This window comes from Oncorhynchus gorbuscha, linkage group LG20 (genome assembly GCF_021184085.1).
Source record: "Oncorhynchus gorbuscha isolate QuinsamMale2020 ecotype Even-year linkage group LG20, OgorEven_v1.0, whole genome shotgun sequence".
Classification (NCBI taxonomy): Eukaryota; Metazoa; Chordata; class Actinopteri; order Salmoniformes; family Salmonidae; genus Oncorhynchus; species Oncorhynchus gorbuscha.
Genome location: NC_060192.1, coordinates 43534511 through 43562482, shown reverse-complemented (window position 1 = coordinate 43562482; position 27972 = coordinate 43534511). Strand labels below are relative to the sequence as shown.

Sequence of the window (27972 nt, the reverse complement as noted above, 5' to 3'; positions counted from 1 at the left end):
GATCAGTTTCCTCTAGGTACAGATCTAGCATCAGTTTCCCCAAGGTACAGATCTAGGATCAGTTTCCCCTAGATACAGATCTAGGATCAGCTGACCCAAGATACGTTCTGTTTTCATGATTCTGTTATCATAAGCGTATTATATTCTAAATGCTCTTGTAACTAGTACTTAGATCATGTTGAACAACAGAAACTACATTCCGGGAACCTTCAATAAATCAGAAGAGGAGAGGCAGGAATCATCCAACCAGGATTTCTGGAAAGCCAGGAAATGTATTGAAAGGAGAAATGCTGTGATTGACAAGAGGTTAGGGAAGAGGAGGAGAGGAAGGAGATAGTCTTTCTCTCTCTCTCTCCTTCTCCCCCTCTCCCTCTACTCCCCACCTCTCCCTCTCCTCCCTCCCCTCCCTCCCCCTCCCTCTCCTCCCCCTCCCCCTCCCTCTCCCCCTCTCCTCCCCCCCCCTCCCTCTCCCTCTCCTCCCCCCCTCCCTCCCCTCCCTCTCTCCCCTCCCCTCCCCCCCTACCTCCCTCCTCTTCCCCCACCTCTCTCCTCCCCCCACCTCTCTCCTCCCCCCTCTCCTCCTCCCCCCCTCTCCTCCTCCCCCTCCTCCCTCCTCCCCCTCCTCTCCTCCTCCCCCTCCTCTCCTCCTCCCCCTCCTCTCCTCCTCCCTCCCCCCTCCCTCTCTCCTCCCTCTCTCCTCCCTCTCTCCTCCCTCTCTCCTCCCTCTCTAGAGGAGGCCTTCAGGTTTGCTAGACCCGTGGATCTTCAGGTATATCTTGGAGTCCTGGTCTCTGTCTCTCCTCCCTCTCCTCCCTCTCTCCCCTCTCTCCCCTCTAGAGGAGGCCTTCAGGTTTTCCAGACCCGTGGATCTTGAGGTATATCTTGGAGTCCTGGTCTCTGTCTCTCCTCCCTCTCTCCTCCCTCTCTCCCCTCTCTCCCCTCTATAGGAGGCCTTCAGGTTTTCCAGACCCGTGGATCTTGAGGTATATCTTGGAGTCCTGGTCTCTGTCCTGTATCCGGTGGTGCAGCGTGCGTCTGAAACACACCAGGTACAGAGGCAGCAGGAAGCCCAGCATACTGACCCCCAACAGGCCTACATTCACCCAGAGTGGGTCTCCCTTCAGAGGGCCCATCATGGCCATGAAGAGCGGCTGCTGGAACAGAGCAAACAGAGCAGACACCAGAGACTGCATCCCCGTCAGGCTGCCAAACTGAGACGACGGGTACCTAGAGAGATACAGAAAACACACACACACACAGTGTGACATTATAGAAGTACTCACACAGCAGCATAGAGACCTCCGGTAGCAGAGTGGATTATAGAAGTACTCACACAGCAGCATAGAGACCTCCGGTAGCAGAGTGGATTATAGAAGTAGTCACACAGCAGCATAGAGACCTCCGGTAGCAGAGTGGATTACAGAAGTACTCACACAGCAGCATAGACTCCTCCGGTAGCAGACTGGATTATAGAAGTAGTCACACAGCAGCATAGAGACCTCCGGTAGCAGAGTGGATTATAGAAGTACTCACACAGCAGCATAGACCCCTCCGGTAGCAGACTGGATTATAGAAGTAGTCACACAGCAGCATAGAGACTTCCGGTAGCAGAGTGGATTATAGAAGTACTCACACAGCAGCATAGAGACCTCCGGTAGCAGAGTGGATTATAGAAGTACTCACACAGCAGCATAGAGACCTCCGGTAGCAGAGTGGATTATAGAAGTACTCACACAGCAGCATGAGACCTCCGGTAGCAGAGTGGATTATAGAAGTACTCACACAGCAGCATGAGACCTCCGGTAGCAGAGTGGATTATAGAAGTACTCACACAGCAGCATAGAGACCTCCGGTAGCAGAGTGGATTATAGAAGTACTCACACAGCAGCATAGAGACCTCCGGTAGCAGAGTGGATGAACCCTCTCACAACAGTGTGGAGGACAAATGACAAGATCTGAGGAGAGAAGGAATAAATCAGACGACAGTCAGTCTGGTACCCAAAATGGATACAGTACTTCCGGCGCCGACAGAGATGGCTGCCTCGCTTCGCATTCCTAGGAAACTATGCAGTTTTTAGTTTTTTTACGTGTTATTTCTTACATTAGTATCCCAGGTCATCTTAGGTTTCATTACATACAGTTGAGAAGAACTACTGAATATAAGATCAGCGTCAACTCACCATCAGTACGACCAAGAATATGTTTTCCGCGACGCGGATCCTGTGTTCTGCCTTACAAACAGGACAACGGAATGGATCGCATGCAGCGACCCCCCAAAAAAACGACTTCGTAAAAGAGGGAAACGTAGCGGTCTTCTGGTCAGACTCAGGACACGGGCACATCGTGCACCACTCCCTAGCATTCTTCTTGCCAATGTCCAGTCTCTTGACAACAAGGTTGATGAAATCCGAGCAAGGGTAGCATTCCAGAGGGACATCAGAGACTGTAACGTCCTCTGCTTCACAGAAACATGGCTCACTGGGAAGACGCTATCCGGGGCGGTGCAGCCAACGGGTTTCTCCAGGCATCGCGCCGACAGAAACAAACATCTTTCTGGTAAGAAGAGTGGCGGGGGCGTATGCCTCATGACTAACGAGACATGGTGTGATGAAAGAAACATACAGGAACTCAAATCCTTCTGTTCACCTGATTTAGAATTCCTCACAATCAAATGCAGACCGCATTATCTACCAAGAGAATTCTCTTCGATTATAATCACAGCCGTATATATCCCCCCCCAAGCAGACACATCGATGGCTCTGAACTAACTTTATTTAACTCTTTGCAAACTGGAAACCATTTATCCGGAGGCTGCATTCATTGTAGCTGGGGATTTTAACAAAGCTAATCTGAAAACAAGACTCCCTAAATTTTATCAGCATATCGATTGCGCAACCAGGGGTGGTAAAACCTTGGATCATTGTTACTCTAACTTCCGTAACGCATATAAGGCCCTGCCCCGCTCCCCTTTTGGAAAAGCTGACCACGACTCCATTTTGCTGATCCCTGCCTACAGACAGAAACTTAAACAAGAGGCTCCCACACTGAGGTCTGTCCAACGCTGGTCAGAACAAGCTGACTCCAAGACTGCTTCCATCACGTGGACTGGGACATGTTTCGTATTGTGTCAGATAAAAATATTGACGAATACGCTGATTCAGTGTGCGAGTTCATTAGAACGTGCGTTGAAGATGTCGTTCCCATAGCAACGATAAAAACATTCCCTAACCAGAAACTGTGGATTGATGGCAGCATTCGCGTGAAACTGAAAGCGCAAACCACTGCTTTTAATCAGGGCAAGGTGTCTGGTAACATGACCGAATATAAACAATGCAGCTATTCCCTCCGCAAGGCTATTAAACAAGCTAAGCGTCAGTACAGAGACAAAGTAGAATCTCAATTCAATGGCTCAGACACAAGAGGCATGTGGCAGGGTCTACAGTCAATCACGGACTACAAGAAGAAACCCAGCCCAGTCACGGACCAGGATGTCTTGCTCCCAGGCAGACTAAATAACTTTTTTGCCTGCTTTGAGGACAATACAGTGCCACTGACATGGCCTGCAACGAAAACATGCGGTCTCTCCTTCACTGCAGCCGAGGTGAGTAAGACATTTAAACGTGTTAACCCTCGCAAGGCTGCAGGCCCAGACGGCATCCCCAGCCGCGCCCTCAGCATGCGCAGACCAGCTGGCCGGTGTGTTTACGGACATATTCAATCAATCCCTATACCAGTCTGCTGTTCCCACATGCTTCAAGAGGGCCACCATTGTTCCTGTTCCCAAGAAAGCTAAGGTAACTGAGCTAAACAACTACCGCCCCGTAGCACTCACTTCCGTCATCATGAAGTGCTTTGAGAGACTAGTCAAGGACCATATCACCTCCACCCTACCTGACACCCTAGACCCACTCCAATTTGCTTACCGGCCAAATAGGTCCACAGACGATGCAATCTCAACCACACTGCACACTGCCCTAACCCACCTGGACAAGAGGAATACCTATGTGAGAATGCTGTTCATCGACTACAGCTCGGCATTCAACACCATAGTACCCTCCAAGCTCGTCATCAAGCTCGAGACCCTGGGTCTCGACCCCGCCCGGTGCAACTGGGTACGGGACTTCCTGACGGGCCGCCCCCAGGTGGTGAGGGTAGGCAACAACATCTCCTGCCCGCTGATCCTCAACACGGGGGCCCCACAAGGGTGCGTTCTGAGCCCTCTCCTGTACTCCCTGTTCACCCACGACTGCGTGGACACGCACGCCTCCAACTCAATCATCAAGTTTGCGGACGACACAACAGTGGTAGGCTTGATTACCAACAACGACGAGACGGCCTACAGGGAGGAGGTGAGGGCCCTCGGAGTGTGGTGTCAGGAAAATAACCTCACACTCAACGTCAACAAAACTAAGGAGATGATTGTGGACTTCAGGAAACAGCAGAGGGAACACCCCCCTATCCACATCGATGGAACAGTAGTGGAGAGGGTAGCAAGTTTTAAGTTCCTTGGCATACACATCACAGACAAACTGAATTGGTCCACTCACACTGACAGCGTCGTTAAGAAGGCGCAGCAGCGCCTCTTCAACCTCAGGAGGCTGAAGAAATTCGGCTTGTTACCAAAAGCACTCAAACTTCTACAGATGCACAATCGAGAGCATCCTGGCGGGCTGTATCACCGCCTGGTACGGCAACTGCTCCGCCCTCAACCGTTAGGCTCTCCAGAGGGTAGTGAGGTCTGCACAATGCATCACCGGGGGCAAACTACCTGCCCTCCAGGACACCTACACCACCCGATGTTACAGGAAGGCCATAAAGATCATCAAGGACATCAACCACCCGAGCCACTGCCTGTTCACCCCGCTATCATCCTGAAGGCGAGGTCAGTACAGGTGCATCAAAGCTGGGACCGAGAGGCTGAAAAACAGCTTCTATCTCAAGGCCATCAGACTGTTAAACAGCCACCACTAACATTGAGTGGCTGCTGCCAAAACACTGTCATTGACACTGACCCAACTCCAGCCACTTAATAATGGGAATTGATGGGAAATGATGTAAATATATCACTAGCCACTTTAAACAATGCTACCTTATATAATGTTACTTACCCTACATTATTCATCTCATATGCATACGTATATACTGTACTCTATATCATCGACTGCATCCTTATGTAATACATGTATCACTAGCCACTTTAACTATGCCACTTTGTTTACTTTGTCTACATACTCATATGTATAAACTGTACTCGATACCATCTACTGTATGCTGCCCTGTACCATCACTCATTCATATATCTTTATGTACATATTCTTTATCCCCTTACACTGTGTATAAGACAGTAGTTTTGGAATTGTTAGTTAGATTGGTTATCACTGCATTGTCGGAACTAGAAGCACAAGCATTTCGCTACACTCGCATTAACATCTGCTAACCATGTGTATGTGACAAATAAAATTTGATTTGATTTGATTTGGGGTGTCCAGGGAGTAGGGGCTAGGGTGTAGGGGCTAGGGTGTAGGGGCTAGTGTGTAGGGGGGGCTAGGGTATAGGGTGTAGGGGCTAGGGTATAGGGTATAGGGTGTAGGGGCTAGGGTATAGGGTGTAGGGGCTAGGGTGTAGGGGCTAAGGTAGGGGCTAGGGTGTAGGGGCTAGGGGGCTAGGGTGTAGGGGCTAGGGGGCTAGGGTGTAGGGGCTAGGGTGTAGGGGCTAGGGTGTAGGGGCTAGGGTGTAGGGTGTAGGGGCTAAGGTGTAGGGGCTAAGGTGTAGGGGCTAAGGTGTAGGGGCTAGGTGTAGGGGCTAAGGTGTAGGGGCTAAGGTGTAGGGGCTAAGGTGTAGGGGCTAAGGTGTAGGGGCTAAGGTGTAGGGGCTAAGGTGTAGGGGCTAAGGTAGGGGCTAAGGTGTAGGGGCTAAGGTGTAGGGGCTAAGGTGTAGGGGCTAAGGTGTAGGGGCTAAGGTGTAGGGGCTAAGGTGTAGGGGCTAGGGTGTAGGGGCTAGGGTGTAGGGGCTAGGGTGTAGGGGCTAAGGTGTAGGGGCTAAGGTGTAGGGGCTAGGGTGTAGGGGCTAGGGTGTAGGGGCTAGGGTGTAGGGGCTAGGGTGTAGGGGCTAGGGTATAGCGGCTAAGGTGTAGGGGCTAGGGTATAGGGACTAGGGTATAGGGACTAGGATGTAGGACAGGGCTCTCCCACCCTGTTCCTGGAGAGCTACCCTCCTGTCAGTGGAGGCTGCTGAGGGGAGGACGGCTCATAATAATGGCTGGAAAGGAGCGAATGGAATGGCATCAAACACATGGAAACCATAGAAACCATCATGTATTTGACACCCATCCACTTATTCTGCTCCAGCCAATACCACTAAGCCCGTCCTCCCCAATTAAGGAGTCACCAACCTCCTGTGCCTCCTGTAGGTTTTCACTCCAACCCTAGATGTAACTAACCTTCAGCTTATCAACCAGTTAGTTATTATAATCAGGTATGCTAGGGTTGGAATGAAAACCTACAGGAGGGTCTCTCTCCAGGAACAGGGTTGGAATGAAAACCTACAGGAGGATATCTCTCCAGGAACAGGGTTGGAATGAAAACCTACAGGAGGATATCTCTCCAGGAACAGGGTTGGAATGAAAACCTACAGGAGGATATCTCTCCAGGAACAGGGTTGGAGTTAAAACCTACAGGAGGGTCTCTCTCCAGGAACAGGGTTGGAGTTAAAACCTACAGGAGGGTCTCTCTCCAGGAACAGGGTTAGAGTTAAAACCTACAGGAGGGTCTCTCTCCAGGAACAGGGTTGGAGTTAAAACCTACAGGAGGGTCTCTCTCCAGGAACAGGGTTGGAGTTAAAACCTACAGGAGAGTAGATCTCCAGGAACAGGGTTGGAGTTAAAACCTACAGGAGAGTAGATCTCCAGGAACAGGGTTGGAGAGCCCTGGGATGTATTGTCTTGAAGCTGATACTGCCCACTACAGGGAGAACAGGCCATGTCTAGCTGTAGTTCCACTGTAAAGCCTATAGGAGGAGACAGAGCACTGCTCTCTTCTGATTCCCATATCAGCTGTCACTGACACTGGTCCTGGAAAACTGCTGCTCATTGGCCAAAAGGTGGTGAGGAGGCGGGCATAGTTTTAGTGACAGTTGGACGGAGCACTCACCTGCAGAGGGAGGTTGGGCACCAGACAGGTGATGCCAAATCCCACCAATAGGACGTTGGTCAGGATGAATGCTCGCATGGCATTGGTCACCTTCTGGATCTGTCTGTCTCTGCGCTTGGGCTGATCCCTGGGGGGGGGGGAGGGGATATGAGAGGGGACATAAGAGTGGAGGTGGGAGGGGATGAGAGGGGAAACTAGAGGAAGACATAACCTATTCCCAACATTTAGCCGATCTCTTATCCAGAACAACTTCCATTAGCGCCTTCATCTCCAGATAGCTAGGTGGACCAGTCATAGTCAGTACATTCATCTCCAGATAGCTAGGTGGACCAGTCATAGTCAGGACATTCATCTTCAGATAGCTAGGTGGACCAGTCATAGTCAGGACATTCATCTTCAGATAGCTAGGTGGACCAGTCATAGTCAGTACATTCATCTTCAGATAGCTAGGTGGACCAGTCATAGTCAGGACATTCATCTTCAGATAGCTAGGTGGACCAGTCATAGTCAGGACATTCATCTTCAGATAGCTAGGTGGACCAGTCATAGTCAGGACATTCATCTTCAGATAGCTAGGTGGACCAGTCATAGTCAGTACATTCATCTTCAGATAGCTAGGTGGACCAGTCATAGTCAGGACATTCATCTTCAGATAGCTAGGTGGACCAGTCATAGTCAGGACATTCATCTTCAGATAGCTAGGTGGACCAGTCATAGTACATTCATCTTCAGATAGCTAGGTGGACCAGTCATAGTCAGTACATTCATCTCCAGATAGCTAGGTGGGACAACCATATATCACAGTCATAGTCAGTACATTTTCCTTAAACAAAGTAGTTATCAGCAAAGTCTGCAAATCAACCCTTAACCCCGAAGCACATAACCCCTAGGAACAAACCCCTAGCCCCTAGGAACAAACCCCTAGCCCCTCTAGGAACTTAGCCCTAGCCCCTAGGAACTAACCCCTAGCCCCTAGGAACTAACCCCTAGCCCCTAGGAACTAACCCCTAGCCCCTAGGAACTAACTTAGCCTCTAGCCCCTAGGAACTTACCCTAGGAACTTAGCCCCTAGGAACTTAACCCTCTAGCTTAGCCCTAGGAACTTAGCCTCTAGGAACTTAGCCTAGGAACTTAGCCCTAGGAACTTAGCCCTAGGAACTTAGCCCCTAGGAACTTAGCCTCTAGGAACCCCCTCTAGCCTTAGCTAGGAACTTACCCCCTCTAGGAACTTAGCCTCTAGGAACTAACCCCTAGCCTCTAGGAACTTAGCCTCTAGGAACTAACCCCTAGCCTCTAGGAACTTAGCCTCTAGGAACTAACCCCTAGCCTCTAGGAACTTAGCCTCTAGGAACTTAGCCTCTAGGAACTTAGCCTCTAGGAACTTAGCCTCTAGGAACTTAGCCCTAGCCTCTAGGAACTTAGCCTCTAGGAACTTAGCCTCTAGGAACTTAGCCTCTAGGAACTTAGCCTCTAGGAACTAACCCCTAGCCTCTAAGCCCAGAAGGTGGGCAAACTTTTTGAACTTAGCATTTAGGAACTTTGGCCTCTAGGAACTTAGCCTCTAGGAACTTAGCCTAAATGGAACTTAGCCTCTAGGAACTTAGCCTCTAGGAAAGCCTCTAGGAACTTAGCCTAAGAACTTAGCTCTAGGAACTTAGCCTTTAGGAACTTAGCTTTCAAATGGAACTTAGCCCTTATCAGGAACTTAGCCTAATAAACTTGCTCTAGGAACTTAGCCTCTAGAACTTAGCCTTTAGGAACTTAGCCTCTAGGAACTTAGCCTACTAGGAACTTAGCCTGTAAACTTAGCCTTAGGAACTTAGCCTCTAGGAACTTAGCCTCTAGGAACTTAGCCTCTAGGAACTTAGCCTCTAGGAACTTAGCCTCTAGGAACTTAGCCTCTAGGAACTTAGCCTCTAGGAACTTAGCCTCTAGGAACTTAGCCTCTAGGAACTTAGCCTCTAGGAACTTAGCCTAGGAACTTAGCCTCTAGGAACTTAGCCTCTAGGAACTTAGCCTCTAGAACTTAGCCTCTAGGAACTTAGCCTCTAGGAAGGAACTTAGCCTCTAGGAACTTAGCCTCTAGGAACTTAGCCCCTAGCAAACTTAGCCTCTAGCTTAGCTCTAGGAACTAACCCCTAGCCTCTAGGAACTTAGCCTCTAGGAACTAACCCCTAGCCTCTAGGAACTAACCCCTAGCCTCTAGGAACTAACCCCTAGCCTCTAGGAACTAACCCATAGCCTCTAGGAACTAACCCCTAGCCTCTAGGAACTAACCCCTAGCCTCTAGGAACTAACCCCTAGCCTCTAGGAACTAACCCTTAGCCTCTAGGAACTAACCCTTAGCCTCTAGGAACTTAGCCTCTAGGAACTTAGCCTCTAGGAACTTAGCCTCTAGGAACTTAGCCTCTAGGAACTTAGCCTCTAGGAACTTAGCCTCTAGGAACTTAGCCTCTAGGAACTTAGCCTCTAGGAACTTAGCCTCTAGGAACTTAGCCTCTAGGAACTTAGCCTCTAGGAACTTAGCCTCTAGGAACTTAGCCTCTAGGAACTTAGCCTCTAGGAACTAACCCCTAGCCTCTAGGAACGTAGCCTCTAGGAACTTAGCCTCTAGGAACTAACCCCTAGCCTCTAGGAACTAACCCCTAGCCTCTAGGAACTAACCCCTAGCCTCTGGTAACCCCTAGCCTTAGCTGCATCCCCTAGCCTCTAGGAACTAACCCCTTGTCTAGTTTGCAGTTTGCCTCTAGAACTAACCCCTAGCCTCTAGGAACTTGCTCTAGGAACTAACCACTAGGAACTAACCCCTAGGAAATAACCACTAGGAACTAACCCCTAGCCCCTAGGAACTAACCACTAGGAACTAACCCCTAGCCCCTAGGAACTAACCACTAGGAACTAACCCCTAGCCCAGAGGTGGGCAAACTTTTTGACTCGCGGGCCACAATGGGTTCTAAAATTTGACAGAGGGGCCGGGCCAGGAGCATTTGGAGGGAGTGTTTGGGCCGGATATACTAAAGCATTAAATGTAGTGTGTGCAAACCTCATAGCACAGTAAGAACACTACAACCCAATTTATTAACTGTCTTTCAAATGTGAAAAATAGCCCTTATCAGTTAATAAATTTGTCTCAAGGAATATGCAAGATATTCATTTACATACTATTTCGGATACTGGTGAGGAGGAAATGTAAATAGATTTAAAATAACATACGCACTGTGATTTATCAAGATTGCGTCTGTTTTTAATAAGTTTCAATCGAAGGTGCAAAGTTAAAGAAATCAACATTTATTGAAAAATGGAATCACTTTCAACATTCAAAACATATTATTACACAACGAAATACTCAAGCTCAATAATATCTACTTGTGTTAAACTCCGCAAAATCATGGATGGATTGTCCTGACCGCGCGCTCTACAAACTCGCCACGGACGCCCTCGCCTTCACGCGCAAACAGTACACGTGTATCGTTGCCAAGCACACAGACATAGGCTGTATTAAATATCCTACCTGCAGCTGAAAATTTAAATTTAAATTTAAATTAAGAGCGATGTGCGGCGTGTTAATTAAGCCACTGTACCGCTGCTGTGCGTAAATGCGCATTGCTCTTAATTAAATGACGCACTTCCAAACTTTCCATATGCATTTTTTCATAACACAGCAGAAAAACTCACCATTTCAGTGGGAACAGTGTTGTTGGTCTCCCTTTTTTGCCAGTGCATCAAAGTCTGGAGTTAGTTTTGTTTGTTTGCAGTTTGTCGGTGAAAAAAGTTCTGTTGACTCTGTAAATTAGCTGCCAACCTCTGAGCAGTAGCCGCCCGTTCTTGTGTTGACTGCTTGCTAGCATAGTTTGCATGCTTCGTGGCAAAGTGACGGCTGATATTGTACTCTTTGAAAACCGCAACAGCTTCTTGGCATATCAGACATACAGCAGTTGATCGGACTTCAGTGAAGTAGTATTTTGTTGTCCACTCCTTATTAAACACTCGGCATTCGCTGTCCACTTTCCTTCTCTTTGGTCCGCTCATTTTCACAGAAGGGCTTAATGGTGACGTGAAACGAAGTGAAAATTAAAGTGAAATAAAGAGAAATACGCGCCACTCCAACAACGGTCAATGTGTATTGAGTGCGCCATCTATTGGGGAAACGTGGGCATTGCAGGGAAAGGGGAAAAAAGGAGGTTTTTACTATAATTTGGACAAGTTCGGCGGGCCGGATTAAAAAGCCTAACGGGCCGTATGTGGCCCGCGGGCCATAGTTTGCCCATGTCTGCCCTAGCCTCTAGGAACTAACCACTAGGAACTAACCCCTAGCCCCTAGGAACTAACCCCTAGCCCCTATGTACTAACCCCTAGCCTCTAGGAACTAACCCCTAGCCCCTAGGAGCTAACCCCTAGCCTCTAGGAACTAACCACTAGGAACTAACCCCTAGCCCCTAGGAACTAACCACTAGGAACTAACCCCTAGCCCCTAGGAACTAACCACTAGGAACTAACCCCTAGCCCCTAGGAACTATCCTCTAGGAACTAACCCCTAGCCTCTAGGAACTAACCCCTAGCCCTAGGAACTAAACCCTAGCCCTAGGAACTAAACCCTAGCCTCTAGGAACTAAACCCTAGCCTCTAACCCCTAGGAACGAACCCCTAGGAACGAACCCCTAGGAACGAACCCCTAGGAACGAACCCCTAGGAACGAACCCCTAGGAACGAACCCCTAGGAACGAACCCCTAGGAAAGAACCCCTAGGAAAGAACCCCTAGGAACGAACCCCTAGGAACGAACCCCTAGGAACGAACCCCTAGGAACGAACCCCTAGGAACGAACCCCTAGGAACAAACCCCTAGGAACGAACCCCTAGGAACGAACCCCTAACCCCTAGGAACAAACTCCTAACCCCTAGGAACAAACCCCTAGGAACGATCCCCCGGAAAGAACCCCTAGGAACGAACCCCTAGGAACGAACCCCTAGGAACGAACCCCTAGGAACGAACCCCTAGGAACGAACCCCTAACCCCTAGGAACAAACTCCTAACCCCTAGCCCCTAGGAACAAACTCCTAACCCCTAGCCCCTAGGAACGAACCCCTAGGAATGAACCCCTAACCCCTAGGAACGAACCCCTAACCCCTAACCCCTAGGAACAAACTCCTAACCCCTAGCCCCTAGGAACTAACCCCTAGGAAATAACCCCTAGGAACGAACCCCTAGGAACGAACCCCTAACCCCTAGGAACAAACTCCTAACCCCTAGGAACAAACCCCTAGGAACGATCCCCCGGAAAGAACCCCTAGGAACGAACCCCTAGGAACGAACCCCTAGGAACGAACCCCTAGGAACGAACCCCTAACCCCTAGGAACAAACTCCTAACCCCTAGCCCCTAGGAACAAACTCCTAACCCCTAGCCCCTAGGAACGAACCCCTAGGAATGAACCCCTAACCCCTAGGAACAAACCCTAACCCCTAACCCCTAGGAACAAACTCCTAACCCCTAGCCCCTAGGAACTAACCCCTAGGAAATAACCCCTAGGAACTAACCCCTAGGAACTAACCCCTAGGAACTAACCCCTAGGAACTAACCCCTAGGAACTAACCCCTAGGAACTAACCCCTAGGAACTAACCCCTAGGAACTAACCCCTAGGAACTAACCCCTAGCCCCTAGGAACTAACCCCTAGGAACTAACCCCTAATGCCAAGGAACAAACTCCTAACCCCTAGCCCCTAGGAACTAACCCCTAGGAACTAACCCCTAGCTAACCCTAGGAACTAACCCCTAGGAACTAACCCCTAATGCCTAGGAACTAACCCATAACCATAGAAGGTAATGGCTACTTGCTAGTGACTTGACTTGGCTAGGGTGTAGAGGCTTGAGTAGAGGGGCCAGGAGTTATGGTTTATTTGCTAGGGGCTAGCCGTAGGGAGGTAGGGACTCGGGGCTATGGACTAGCGTGTAGGGGTGTAGGGTTTAGGGTATAGATGACATAGTGTCTTACTTGCTGGCTGGTTCCTTCTCCTCCTCTCCATCTTCACAGTCCTTCAACTTCCAGTCCATAATCTGACCAATCACAGGAGTCGTCATCAGACACAGTAGCTGCAGCATGCCGAAGATAGAGGAGTACAGACTGACTGTATAGGGAGGAGGGGAGGGGGGAGGATGGAGGAGGGGGAGAGGGGTGAAGGAGGGGTAGAGAGGGAGGCGTGAAGGAGGGGTAGAGAGGGAGGAGGGGGAGGGAAGGATGGAGCAGGGGAGATGGGAGGGATGGAGGAGGAGAGATGGGAGGTGTGGAGGAGGGAGGGAAGGGAGAAAATGAGGGAGGGGGAGAGGAGGGAAGGGAGGGAGGAGGGGGAGGGAGGGAGGAGGAGGAAGGTGTGGAGGAGGAGGGAAGGTGTGGAGGAGGAGGAGGGAAGGTGTGGGGAGTACAGAAGAATAAGCAGAGAGAGTTATTAGACAGTGTAATAAGTAACTTGTCCATGTTAATAATATACAGCGGTTGTTTAATATTCAGTTAGCTGGACTGGGTTAGCTTAGAGCAGGGACAGCCCAAGGACTGGACTGGGTTAGCTCAGAGCAGGGACAGCCCAAGGACTGGACTGGGTTAGCTCAGAGCAGGGACAGCCCAATGACTGGACTGGGTTAGCTCAGGGACAGCCCAAGGACTGGACTGGGTTAGCTCAGATCAGGGACAGCCCAAGGACTGGACTGGGTTAGCTTAGAGCAGGGACAGCCCAAGGACTGGACTGGGTTAGCTCAGAGCAGGGACAGCCCAAGGACTGGACTGGGTTAGCTCAGGGCAGGGACAGCCCAAGGACTGGACTGGGTTAGCTCAGGGCAGGGACAGCCCAAGGACTGGACTGGGTTAGCTCAGGGCAGGGACAGCCCAAGGACTGGACTGGGTTAGCTCAGGGCAGGGACAGCCCAAGGACTGGACTGGGTTAGCTAAGGGCAGGGACAGCCCAAGGACTGGACTGGGTTAGCTCAGGGCAGGGACAGCCCAAGGACTGGACTGGGTTAGCTCAGGGCAGGGACAGCCCAAGGACTGGACTGGGTTAGCTCAGGGCAGGGACAGCCCAAGGACTGGACTGGGTTAGCTCAGAGCAGGGACAGTCCAAGGACTGGACTGGGTTAGCTCAGAGCAGGGACCGCCCAAGGACTGGACTGGGTTAGCTCAGAGCAGGGACAGTCCAAGGACTGGACTGGGTTAGCTCAGGGACAGCCCAAGGACTGGACTGGGTTAGCTCAGGGACAGCCCAAGGACTGGACTGGGTTAGCTCAGGGCAGGGACCGCCCAAGGACTGGACTGGGTTAGCTCAGAGCTGGGACCGCCCAAGGACTGGACTGGGTTAGCTCAGGGCAGGGACAGCCCAAGGACTGGACTGGGTTAGCTCAGGGACAGTCCAAGGACTGGACTGGGTTAGCTCAGGGACAGCCCAAGGACTGGACTGGGTTAGCTCAGGGACAGTCCAAGGACTGGACTGGGTTAGCTCAGGGCAGGGACCGCCCAAGGACTGGACTGGGTTAGCTCAGGGCAAGGACCGCCCAAGGACTGGACTGGGTTAGCTCAGGGCAGGGACAGCCCAAGGACTGGACTGGGTTAGCTCAGGGCAGGGACAGCCCAAGGACTGGACTGGGTTAGCTCAGGGCAGGGACCGCCCAAGGACTGGACTGGGTTAGCTCAGGGCAGGGACAGCCCAAGGACTGGACTGGGTTAGCTCAGGGCAGGGACAGCCCAAGGACTGGACTGGGTTAGCTCAGGGCACGGAAATGTCTAGGAGTAACAACGGCTCAGCCACGAAGTGGTAGGCCACACAAGCTCACAGAACGGGACAGCCGAGGGCTGAAGTGCGTAGTGAGTAAAAATTGTCTGTCCTCATTTGCAAAACTCACTACCGGGTTCCAAACTGCCTCTGGAAGCAACGTCAGCACAAGAACTGTTCATCGGGAGTCTTTGTGAAATGGGTTTCCATGGTCGAGCAGCTGCACACAAGCCTAAGATCAGCATGCGCAGTGCCAAGTGTTGGCAGGAGAGGTGTGAAGCTCGCCGACATTGGACTCTGAAGCAGTAGAAAAGAGCTCTCTGGAGTGAAGCATCACCATTTGACAGTCCGATGGACGAATCTGGATTTGGTGAATGCCAGGAGAACGCTACCTGCCCCAATGCAGTGACAACTGTAAAGTTTGGTGGAGGAGGAAGAATGGTCTGGGGCTGTTTGGCAATGCTACAGCATACAATGACATTCTAGACGATTCTGTGTTTCCAACTTTGTGGCAACAGTTTGGTGAAAGCCCTTTCCTGTTTCAGCATGACAATGCCCCCGTGCACAAAGCGAGGTCCATACAGAAATGGTATGACGAGGTCGGTGTGGAAGAACTTGACTGGCCTGCACAGAGCCCTGACCTCAACCCCATCGAACACCTTTGGGATGAATTGGAACGCCGACTGCGAGCCGGGGCTAATCAGCCCCAACATCAGTGCCCGACCTCAACCCCATCGAACACCTTTGGGATGAATTGGAACGCCGACTGCAAGCCAGGCCTAATCAGCCCCAACATCAGTGCCCGACCTCAACCCCATCGAACACCTTTGGGATGAATTGGACCGCCGACTGCGAGCCAGGCCTAATCAGCCCCAACCACAGTGCCCGACCTCAACCCCATCGAACACCTTTGGGATGAATTGGACCGCCGACTGCGAGCCAGGCCTAATCAGCCCCAACATCAGTGTCTTGGTGGTTTTGGATCATGTAGTGTATATCATGTAATGTACCCAGGTCTCCGGGAGGGAAACACACATTAGCTTGCTGCTAGGAGTGTTGTTCATATGAACACAGTTTGCAGCGTCCTCTAATTGTTATTATTATTTAATAAAATATATATTTAAGCAAATTGATGTGTAAATGTTAAAGAGTTTTGTTTGAATATAAAATAAAATAAAATGTGTAGCAAAGGTGTTTTAGATATTTAGTTCGTTAAAAGGTAAAGTTGGCATTTGTAAATCTGCCGTGAGTTGAAAGAAGTGACAGGAAGTAACATTCAGGGAATTGGTCTAGAGAGGAAACTTAATTATGTGATTGTTAAGGCAGAATATTACATTAGGAATTGTGGTTTTGAATTGACTGAGATATGCAATTTAATGGTTGTTGAACTGTTGAGGAAAAATATTAAATGAGGTTTTGTAGTTAAGAATTGAAGTAGGAATTGACTCCAACCGTGACATCCACACAGGTTGTTGTCCATGACTCACCCAGCCCTAGCAGCAGGTCTCCAGGTTGTTGTCCATGACTCACCCAGCCCTAGCAGCAGGTCTCCAGGTTGTTGTCCATGACTCACCCAGCCCTAGCAACAGGTCTCCAGGTTGTTGTTCATGACTCACCCAGCCCTAGCAGCAGGTCTCCAGGTTGTTGTTAATGACTCACCCAGCCCTAGCAGCAGGTCTCCAGGTTGTTGTTCATGACTCACCCCCCAGACCTAGCAGCAGGTCTCCAGGTTGTTGTCCATGACTCACCCCCCAGCCCTAGCAGCAGGTCTCCAGGTTGTTGTTCATGACTCACCCAGCCCTAGCAGCAGGTCTCCAGGTTGTTGTTAATGACTCACCCAGCCCTAGCAGCAGGTCTCCAGGTTGTTGTTCATGACTCACCCAGCCCTAGCAGCAGGTCTCCAGGTTGTTGTTCATGACTCACCCAGCCCTAGCAGCAGGTCTCCAGGTTGTTGTTCATGACTCACCCCCCAGCCCTAGCAGCAGGTCTCCAGGTTGTTGTCCATGACTCACCCAGCCCTAGCAGCAGGTCTCCAGGTTGTTGTTCATGACTCACCCAGCCCTAGCAGCAGGTCTCCAGGTTGTTGTTCATGACTCACCCAGCCCTAGCAGCAGGTCTCCAGGTTGTTGTTCATGACTCACCCAGCCCTAGCAGCAGGTCTCCAGGTTGTTGTTAATGACTCACCCAGCCCTAGGGGCAGGTCTCCAGGTTGTTGTTCATGACTCACCCAGCCCTAGCAGCAGGTCTCCAGGTTGTTGTTAATGACTCACCCAGCCCTAGGGGCAGGTCTCCAGGTTGTTGTTAATGACTCACCCAGCCCTAGCAACAGGTCTCCAGGTTGTTGTTCATGACTCACCCAGCCCTAGCAGCAGGTCTCCAGGTTGTTGTCCATGACTCACCCAGCCCTAGCAGCAGTACCCACCAGCCCTAGCAGCAGGTCTCCAGGTTGTTGTCCATGACTCACCCAGCCCTAGCAGCAGGTCTCCAGGTTGTTGTTCATGACTCACCCAGCCCTAGCAGCAGGTCTCCAGGTTGTTGTTCATGACTCACCCCCCAGCCCTAGCAGCAGGTCTCCAGGTTGTTGTTCATGACTCACCCAGCCCTAGCAGCAGGTCTCCAGGTTGTTGTTCATGACTCACCCAGCCCTAGCAGCAGGTCTCCAGGTTGTTGTTCATGACTCACCCAGCCCTAGCAGCAGGTCTCCAGGTTGTTGTTCATGACTCACCCAGCCCTAGCAGCAGGTCTCCAGGTTGTTGTTCATGACTCACCCAGCCCTAGCAGCAGGTCTCCAGGTTGTTGTTCATGACTCACCCAGCCCTAGCAGCAGGTCTCCAGGTTGTTGTTCATGACTCACCCAGCCCTAGCAGCAGGTCTCCAGGTTGTTGTCCATGACTCACCCAGCCCTAGCAGGTCTCCAGGTTGTTGTTGTCCATGACTCACCCAGCCCTAGCAGCAGGTCTCCATGACTCACCACCCAGCCCTAGCAGCAGGTCTCCAGGTTGTTGTTCATGACTCACCCAGCCCTAGCAGCAGGTCTCCAGGTTGTTGTTCATGACTCACCACCCAGCCCTAGCAGCAGGTCTCCAGGTTGTTGTTCATGACTCACCCAGCCCTAGCAGCAGGTCTCCAGGTTGTTGTCCATGACTCACCCAGCCCTAGCAGCAGTACCCACCAGCCCTAGCAGCAGGTCTCCAGGTTGTTGTCCATGACTCACCCAGCCCTAGCAGCAGGTCTCCAGGTTGTTGTTCATGACTCACCCAGCCCTAGCAGCAGGTCTCCAGGTTGTTGTTCATGACTCACCCAGCCCTAGCAGCAGGTCTCCAGGTTGTTGTTCCCTCACCCAGCCCTAGCAGGTCTCCAGGTTGTTGTTCATGACTCACCCCCCAGCCCTAGCAGCAGGTCTCCAGGTTGTTGTTCATGACTCACCCCCCAGCCCTAGCAGCAGGTCTCCAGGTTGTTGTTCATGACTCACCCAGCCCTAGCAGCAGGTCTCCAGGTTGTTGTTCATGACTCACCACCCAGCCCTAGCAGCAGGTCTCCAGGTTGTTGTTAATGACTCACCCAGCCCTAGCAGCAGGTCTCCAGGTTGTTGTTCATGACTCACCCAGCCCTAGCAGCAGGTCTCCAGGTTGTTGTTCATGACTCACCCAGCCCTAGCAGCAGGTCTCCAGGTTGTTGTCCATGACTCACCCAGCCCTAGCAGCAGTACCCACCAGCCCTAGCAGCAGGTCTCCAGGTTGTTGTCCATGACTCACCCAGCCCTAGCAGCAGGTCTCCAGGTTGTTGTTCATGACTCACCCAGCCCTAGCAGCAGGTCTCCAGGTTGTTGTTCATGACTCACCCAGCCCTAGCAGCAGGTCTCCAGGTTGTTGTTCATGACTCACCCCCCAGCCCTAGCAGCAGGTCTCCAGGTTGTTGTTCATGACTCACCCCCCAGCCCTAGCAGCAGGTCTCCAGGTTGTTGTTAATGACTGCCCTAGCAGCAGGTCTCCAGGTTGTTGTTCATGACTCACCCAGCCCTAGCAGCAGGTCTCCAGGTTGTTGTTCTCACCCCCAGCCCTAGCAGCAGGTCTCCAGGTTGTTGTTCAGCCCTAGCAGCAGGTCTCCAGGTTGTTGTTAATGACTCACCCCCCAGCCCTAGCAGCAGGTCTCCAGGTTGTTGTTCATGACTCACCCCCCAGCCCTAGCAGCAGGTCTCCAGGTTGTTGTTAATGACTCACCCCCCAGCCCTAGCAGCAGGTCTCCAGGTTGTTGTTCATGACTCACCCAGCCCTAGCAGCAGGTCTCCAGGTTGTTGTTCATGACTCACCCAGCCCTAGCAGCAGGTCTCCAGGTTGTTGTTAATGACTCACCCAGCCCTAGCAGCAGGTCTCCAGGTTGTTGTTCATGGCTCACCCAGCCCTAGCAGCAGGTCTCCAGGTTGTTGTTAATGACTCACCCAGCCCTAGCAGCAGGTCTCCATGTTGTTGTTCATGACTCACCCCCCAGCCCTAGCAGCAGGTCTCCAGGTTGTTGTTAATGACTCACCCAGCCCTAGCAGCAGGTCTCCAGGTTGTTGTCCATGACTCACCCCCCAGCCCTAGCAGCAGGTCTCCATGTTGTTGTTCATGACTCACCCCCCAGCCCTAGCAGCAGGTCTCCATGTTGTTGTTCATGACTCACCCCCCAGCCCTAGCAGCAGGTCTCCATGTTGTTGTTCATGACTCACCCAGCCCTAGCAGCAGGTCTCCAGGTTGTTGTTCATGGCTCACCCAGCCCTAGCAGCAGGTCTCCAGGTTGTTGTCCATGACTCACCCAGCCCTAGCAGCAGTACCCACCAGTGTTGAGGTCTCCATCGCTGAGGGCCTCCAGGATGTTGTTCATGGCTCCCATGTAGAAGATGAGACGGAGCTGAGTGATGGACATGGTGACCAGAGAGAGGATGAAGAGAGGGCTGCTGATGCTCTGCATGAACGACTGGGCTGCAAGAGAGAAAGGTTTCGGAAGGAGAGAGGGGGGGGGGTGATTCCAAAAGCGATATTTTGCTATGGAATGTTTTTCAGATGGCTGAAGTCATCTGTGTAAATGGTGGGCCTGTATGTAACGAGAGCACAAATAAGAAGACCAGAACTAATTTAGGCTTCCCTCAACCAAGGGGCTGAATACTTAAGCAATGACTATATACAGTGAGGCAAAAAGTATTTAGTCAGCCACCAATTGTGCATGTTCTCCCACTTAAAAAGATGAGAGGCCTGTAATTTTCATCATAGGTACACTTCAACTATGACAGACAAAGTGAGGGGAAAAAAATGAATTTACTTGCAAATTATGGTGGAAAATAAGTATTTGGTCACCTACAAACAAGCAAGATTTCTGGCTCTCACAGACCTGTAACTTCTTCTTTAACCTCTTGAAGCTATGGGGGCGCCATTTCATTATTGGATAAAAAAAACGTGCCCGTTTTCAGCGCAATATTTTGTCATGAAAAGATGCTCGACTATGCATATAATTGGCAGCGTTGGAAAGAAAACACTGACGTTTTCAAAACTGCAAAGATATCTGTGAGTACCCCAGAACTGATCTTACAGGCGAAACCAAGATGAAACTTCAAACAGGAAATGAGCAGGATTTTTGACGCTCTGTTTTACTATCGTCCTCTTATATGGCTGTGAACGAGCTTATGCGCTCTGCCGTTCGTCCAAGATGTCTGCAGCATTGTATTTGTAGGCATACCATTGGAAGATTGGCCATGAGACTACATTTGCCAGGGGGCCGTCCGGTGTCCTTTGTCTAAGTCGGTGCGTAATTCCCAGTGGCAATCCTTGTACCATGCGATACAGAAGTAGACTCATACTTCCAGGAACGATACATCATTGAAGAGAGATGTGAAAAACACCTTGAGGATTGGTTCTAAACAACGTTTGCCATGTTTCAGTCGATATTATGGAGTTAATTTGGATAACTGGATTTTCGTTTTTTTTTTGGTAGCCAAACATGACACACCAAACGGACCGATTTCTCCTGCACAAAAAATCTTTCAGGAAAAACTGAACATTTGCTATCTAACTGAGAGTCTCCTCATTGAAAACATCCGAAGTTCTTCAAAGGTAAATGATTTATTGAATGTTTTTGCTGGTTTTTGTGAAAATGTTGCCTGCTAAAGCTAACGCTAAATGCTAATGCTAAATGCTAACGCTAAATGCTAAATGCTAGTTTGCTATGGTAGAGAAGCATATTTTTGAAAATCTGAGATGAGTGTTGTTAACAAAAGGCTAAGCTTGAGAGCTAGCATATTAATTTCATTTCATTTGTGATTTTCATGAATAGTTAACGTTGCGTTATGGTATTGAGCTTGAGGCTCTGATTACGCTACCGGAGGCTCCTCTGTCCTCCACTCCTTACCTGTATTAATGGCACCTGTTTGAACTTGTTATCAGTATAAAAGACACCTGTCCACAACCTCAAACAGTCACACTCCAAACTCCACTATGGCCAAGACCAAAGAGCTGTCAAAGGACACCAGAAACAAAATTGTAGACCTGCACCAGGCTGGGAAGACTGAATCTGCAATAGTTAAGCAGCTTGGTTTGAAGAAATCAACTGTGGGAGCAATTATTAGGAAATGGAAGACATACAAGACCACTGATAATCTCCCTCGATCTGGGGCTCCACGCAAGATTTCACCCCGTGGGGTCAAAATGATCTCAAGAACGGTGAGCAAAAATCCCAGAATCACACAGGGGGACCTAATGAATGACCTGCAGAGAGCTGGGACCAAAGTAACAAAGCCTACCATCAGTAACACACTACGCCGCCAGGGACTCAAATCCTGCAGTGCCAGACGTGTCCCCTGCTTAAGCCAGTACATGTCCAGGCCCGTCTGAAGTTTGCTAGAGAGCATTTGGATGATCCAGAAGAAGATTGGGAGAATGTCATATGGTCAGATGAAACCAAAATATAACTTTTTGGTAAAAACTCAACTCGTTGTGTTTGGAGGACAAAGAAAGCTGAGTTGCATCCAAAGAACACCATACCTACTGTGAAGCATGGGGGTGGAAACATCATGCTTTGGGGCTGTTTTTCTACAAAGGGACCAGGACGTCTGATCCGTGTAAAGGAAAGAATGAATGGGGCCATGTATCATGAGATTTTGAGTGAAAACCTCCTTCCATCAGCAAGGGCATTGAAGATGAAACGTGGCTGGGTCTTTCAGCATGACAAGGATCCCAAACACACTGCCCGGGCAACGAAGGAGTGGCTTCGTAAGAAGCATTTCAAGGTCCTGGAGTGGCCTAGCCAGTCTCCAGATCTCAACCCCATAGAAAATCTTTGGAGGGAGTTGAAAGTCCGTGTTGCCCAGCAACAGCCCCAAAACATCACTGCTCTAGAGGAGATCTGCATGGAAGAATGGGCCAAAATACCAGCAACAGTGTGAAAACCTTGTTAAGACTTACAGAAAATGTTTGACCTCTGTCATTGCCAACAAAGGGTATATAACAAAGTATTGAGATAAACTTTTGTTATTGACCAAATACTTATTTTCCACCATAATTTGCAAATAAATTCATAAAAATTCTACAATGTGATTTTCTGGATTTTTCTCTCATTTTGTCTGCCATAGTTGAAGTGTACCTATGATGAAAAATTACAGGCCTCTCTCATCTTTTTATGTGGGAGAACTTGCACAATTGGTGGCTGACTAAATACTTTTTTGCCCCACTGTATGTATATTTATAGTTTTTGTTATCTTCAAATGTTAGAATTTGCCTTCCAATATGACAATACAAAGTATTTTGGGTAAAAAAATAAAGACAATTAAATACATTTTAATTCCACTTTGTTTGTTTTCTGTTTTTTTTTATAGGCCTATTGTAAATGTGTATTATTTTTGCGTCGCCACTATTTTGACAGAGGTAATGACATCGATCAGCAGAACCATGTTTGAAACACAAGTGGTTCTGAGCTTATGTCAATAGTTACACAGGTGATCATTGGGGTGAGCATATTTTCTTTTTTTAATGTGCTGTATGTATACTGTGTTATATTGTAAGTACTTTGTGTTGCGTTATGTTTGACAGGAAGTTGAATGAAGTTTGTTGAGTTGTCAGAACATTGTGTAATGTTGTATGAATCTTTAGTGAATGTTGTCTGAACGTTGTGTCCTTACATTCCTCCTTGGGTTTTCTGCTGACCTCCAGGTCCATGGTTGAGAGACAGAGTTTGTGTCCCTCCTTAGTGGCCAGCTCTCTCTGTTTCAGACTGTTGCCCACACTCAGACGCTTCCCCACCTTGGTCACCTGATTGTAAAACTGCTTCCCTGTGATCTTGTGGTCAAAACCCAGCCAACTGAACTTTACCTTCACACTAGGAGGAAGAGGGGGACAGGGAGATGGGAGGGAGAAAGGATGAAGGAGAGGTGGTGAGAGAGAGAGAGAGAGAGAGAGAGAGAGAGAGAGAGGTTCATGTCACACAGTAACAGAGAGGGGTTCATGTAACAGAGAGGGGTTCATGTAACAGAGAGGGGTTCATGTAACAGAGAGGGGTTCATGTAACAGAGAGGGGTTCATGTAACAGAGAGGGGTTCATGTAACAGAGAGGGGTTCATGTAACAGAGAGGGGTTCATGTAACAGAGAGGGGTTCATGTAACAGAGAGGGGTTCATGTAACAGAGAGGGGTTCATGTAACAGAGAGGGGTTCATGTAACAGAGAGGGGTTCATGTAACAGAGAGGGGTTCATGTAACAGAGAGGGGTTCATGTAACAGAGAGGGGTTCATGTAACAGAGAGGGGTTCATGTAACACAGTAATACAGCTGGTTGTCCGTACAGTTAAACATTCCTGATCTGACCTGGAGCTTGACCTATGACCTTTAACCTGGCGGAAACTAGATGTGTGCGGTGTGCACCTGTAGTCCATGTCCTCGGGGCCAGGGAAGGGTTCCAGAGGCCAGTTGAAGAAGCAGTTAAAGAAGACGAGGCCAGAACAGGCTGCCCAGACAACCATGATGGTGATGAAGGTCACACCAAGGTCATAGATCACCTAGGACACAACAACAAAGATGATCAACTACATTACAGTTTCTTAAAGATGGTTCAGATACTTTTGGTGCGTGTGTAAACGTGCCTGTGTGTGTTACCTTGACTCCAGGGAAGGTGACAGCAGAGGAGGCATAGGAGCCGATCATCAGAGCAATGAATGTAGAACGCAGATTACCAAACATGTTAGGGAGCTGAAGGAAGGAAAAAAAAAGAGAGAGAGAGGATTTAAACTAATAACTTTATTAGCGTTGACAGATCTCATGTAATGTAACACAGCGTTGACAGATCTCTAGTAATGTAACACAGCGTTGACAGATCTCTAGTAATGTAACACAGCGTTGACAGATCTAGTGATGTAACACAGCGTTGACAGATCTCATGTAATGTAACACAGCGTTGACAGATCTCTAGTGATGTAACAGCGTTGACAGATCTCATGTAATGTAACACAGCGTTGACAGATCTCTAGTAATGTAACACAGCGTTGACAGATCTAGTAATGTAACACAGCGTTGACAGATCTCTAGTGATGTAACACAGCGTTGACAGATCTAGTAATGTAACACAGCGTTGACAGATCTCTAGTAATGTAACACAGCGTTGACAGATCTAGTAATGTAACACAGCGTTGACAGATCTCTAGTGATGTAACACAGCGTTGACAGATCTAGTAATGTAACACAGCGTTGACAGATCTCTAGTAATGTAACACAGCGTTGACAGATCTCTAGTAATGTAACAGCGTTGACAGATCTCTAGTGATGTAACACAGCGTTGACAGATCTCTAGTGATGTAACACAGCGTTGACAGATCTAGTAATGTAACACAGCGTTGACAGATCTCTAGTAATGTAACACAGCGTTGACAGATCTAGTAATGTAACACAGCGTTGACAGATCTCTAGTGATGTAACACAGCGTTGACAGATCTCTAGTAATGTAACACAGCGTTGACAGATCTAGTAATGTAACACAGCGTTGACAGATCTCTAGTAATGTAACACAGCGTTGACAGATCTCTAGTGACGTAACACAGCGTTGACAGATCTCTAGAGACGTAACACAGCGTTGACAGATCTCTAGTGATGTAACACAGCGTTGACAGATCTCTAGTAATGTAACACAGCGTTGACAGATCTCTAGTAATGTAACACAGCGTTGACAGATCTCTAGTAATGTAACACAGCGTTGACAGATCTAGTAATGTAACACAGCGTTGACAGATCTCTAGTGATGTAACAGCGTTGACAGATCTAGTGATGTAACAGCGTTGACAGATCTCTAGTGATGTAACACAGCGTTGACAGATCTAGTAATGTAACACAGCGTTGACAGATCTCATGTAATGTAACACAGTGTTAACAGATCTCTAGGACTCTGTCGTTTATGCCTAAAACACCCTTTCAAAAATAAACATGCAGTAACTGCAGTTGAGTAGAATATTTTCCAATATTGTTTTGTAGGGGCAGTCTGAATTAGTCAATATTGTTTTGTAGGGGCAGTCTGAATGAGTCAATATTGTTTTGTAGGGGCAGTCTGAATGAGTCAATATTGTTTTGTAGGGGCAGTCTGAATGAGTCAATATTGTTTTGTAGGGGCAGTCTGAATGAGTCAATATTGTTTTGTAGGGGCAGTCTGAATGAGTCAATATTGTTTTGTAGGGGCAGTCTGAATGAGTCAATATTGTTTTGTAGGGGCAGTCTGAATGAGTCAATATTGTTTTGTAGGGGCAGTCTGAATGAGTCAATATTGTTTTGTAGGGGCAGTCTGAATGAGTCAATATTGTTTTGTAGGGGCAGTCTGAATGAGTCAATATTGTTTTGTAGGGGCAGTCTGAATGAGTCAATATTGTTTTGTAGGGGCAGTCTGAATGAGTCAATATTGTTTTGTAGGGGCAGTCTGAATGAGTCAATATTGTTTTGTCCCGCTACCGGGACACTGGAAACGGAGATCAGTACTCTATGACAGAATGAGTTGCTATTAAAAGACAAGGAGGAAGGTGTGTCCAGTAGTGATTCATTTAATTGTCTTATCGATCTAAGTTTTATTTTCCAAGCGATACATAGCTGACGGGCAGAGTAGTGAGACTAAGTTGACTAAAGGTCTTCACACTTTAAACTAGATATATCACAGAGGGGAAACACTCAACCTGAGGGAAATCATATAGAGACTGGTAGGACTAGTGCTTAATAATAACTCAAGGACCAATTAGTGGTGAAACAAAGAGTCTAGAGGATAAAGGTGGGGTTCACACATCCCAGCTAGAGCTAGACCGTTGAGAGTGACAAGGCAAAAGACCTCTCTACGCGGACAACGCTTCGATATAGAAAGAGAGGCAGGGCTACGCGAGCGGTCCTGGTTATACCGAGATAACCTGAAGTATCTATAGTGCCCTGTCCAGGAACGGGACGCTAACCACCTCTAGCAGCCCCACTGCCGGCCAAGGGGCGGGGCTGAAGGTTTCGTATCGCGACACAATTCCACCAAAAGCTAGTTGGCTACTGTAGCTAAATTACAGTGGCCTTCAGAAAGTATTCAGACCCCTTGACTTCTTCCACATGTTGTTGTGTTACAGCCTGAACGTAACATGGATTACATACCCCATAATGAATTTAACATGGATTAAATACCCCATAATGAATTTAACATGGATTAAATACCCCATAATGAATTTAACATGGATTAAATACCCCATAATGAATTTAACATGGATAACATTGAGGTGGTGTGTCACTGGCCTCTACACACAATACCCCATAATGACAAAGTGGAATTATGTTTTTATTTGTTTTATTTACAAATTAATTTAAAAAAATGTAAAGCTGAAATGTCTTGAGTTAATCAGTATTCAACCCCTTTGTTATGGCAAATCTAAATAAGTTCATGAGTAAACATTTGCTTAACAAGTCACATAATAAGTTGCATGGAGTCACTCTGTGTGCAATAATAATGTTTAACATGATTTTACAATGACTACCTCATCTCTGTACCCCACACATACAGATAATTGTAACATGGTGAAGTTATTCATTACACTTCGGATGGTGTATCAATACACCCAGTCACTACAAAGATACAGGCATCCTTCCTAACTCAGTTGCCAGGGAGGAAGGAAATCACTCAGGGATTTCACCATGAGGCCAATGGTGACTTTAAAACAGTTCAAACTGAGGATGGATCAACAACTGTCAGGCCCTGACCACTAACACCTCTCTCAGAGTCTTCACAGTCAGCCCACTAACACCTCTCTCAGAGTCTTCACAGTCAGCCCACTAACACCTCTCTCAGAGTCTTCACAGTCAGCCCACTAACACCTCTCTCAGAGCCTTCACACTAACACCTCTCTCAGAGCCTTCACACTAACACCTCTCTGTCTTCACAGTCAGCCCACTAACACCTCTCTCAGAGTCTTCACAGTCAGCCCACTAACACCTCTCTCAGTCTTCACAGTCAGCCCACTAACACCTCTCTCAGAGCCTTCACACTAACACCTCTCTCAGAGTCTTCACAGTCAGCCCACTAACACCTCTCTCATAGCCTTCACAGTCAGCCCACTAACACCTCTCTCAGAGCCTTCACAGTCAGCCCACTAACACCTCTCTCAGAGTCTTCACAGTCAGCCCACTAACACCTCTCTCAGAGTCTTCACAGTCAGCCCACTAACACCTCTCTCAGAGCCTTCACACTAACACCTCTCTCAGAGCCTTCACACTAACACCTCTCTGTCTTCACAGTCAGCCCACTAACACCTCTCTCAGAGTCTTCACAGTCAGCCCACTAACACCTCTCTCAGTCTTCACAGTCAGCCCACTAACACCTCTCTCAGTCTTCACAGTCAGCCCACTAACACCTCTCTCAGAGCCTTCACACTAACACCTCTCTCAGAGTCTTCACAGTCAGCCCACTAACACCTCTCTCAGAGCCTTCACAGTCAGCCCACTAACACCTCTCTCAGAGCCTTCACAGTCAGCCCACTAACACCTCTCTCAGAGCCTTCACAGTCAGCCCACTAACACCTCTCTCAGAGTCTTCACAGTCAGCCCACTAACACCTC

The 27972-nt window shown here is 48.8% G+C and overlaps 1 protein-coding gene across 2 annotated transcripts in view; it reads right to left on the bottom strand.

The window, feature by feature from the left end:
- Positions 1-745: 745 nt before the first annotated feature.
- The window catches only part of LOC124007370 (large neutral amino acids transporter small subunit 4-like), a 44308-nt gene continuing 17081 nt past the window's right edge, over positions 746-27972 (bottom strand). For both annotated transcript variants that reach the window (XM_046317873.1, XM_046317872.1), the window contains exons 6-13: positions 24017-24109; positions 23786-23919; positions 23048-23244; positions 19719-19862; positions 13140-13272; positions 7149-7275; positions 1882-1955; positions 746-1227 (exon numbers count right to left, since the gene is read on the bottom strand). In XM_046317873.1, coding sequence (XP_046173829.1) covers positions 942-1227; positions 1882-1955; positions 7149-7275; positions 13140-13272; positions 19719-19862; positions 23048-23244; positions 23786-23919; positions 24017-24109 — 1188 coding nt within the window. In that variant the 3' untranslated portion in view covers positions 746-941. The remainder of the gene's footprint in view (positions 1228-1881; positions 1956-7148; positions 7276-13139; positions 13273-19718; positions 19863-23047; positions 23245-23785; positions 23920-24016; positions 24110-27972) is intronic.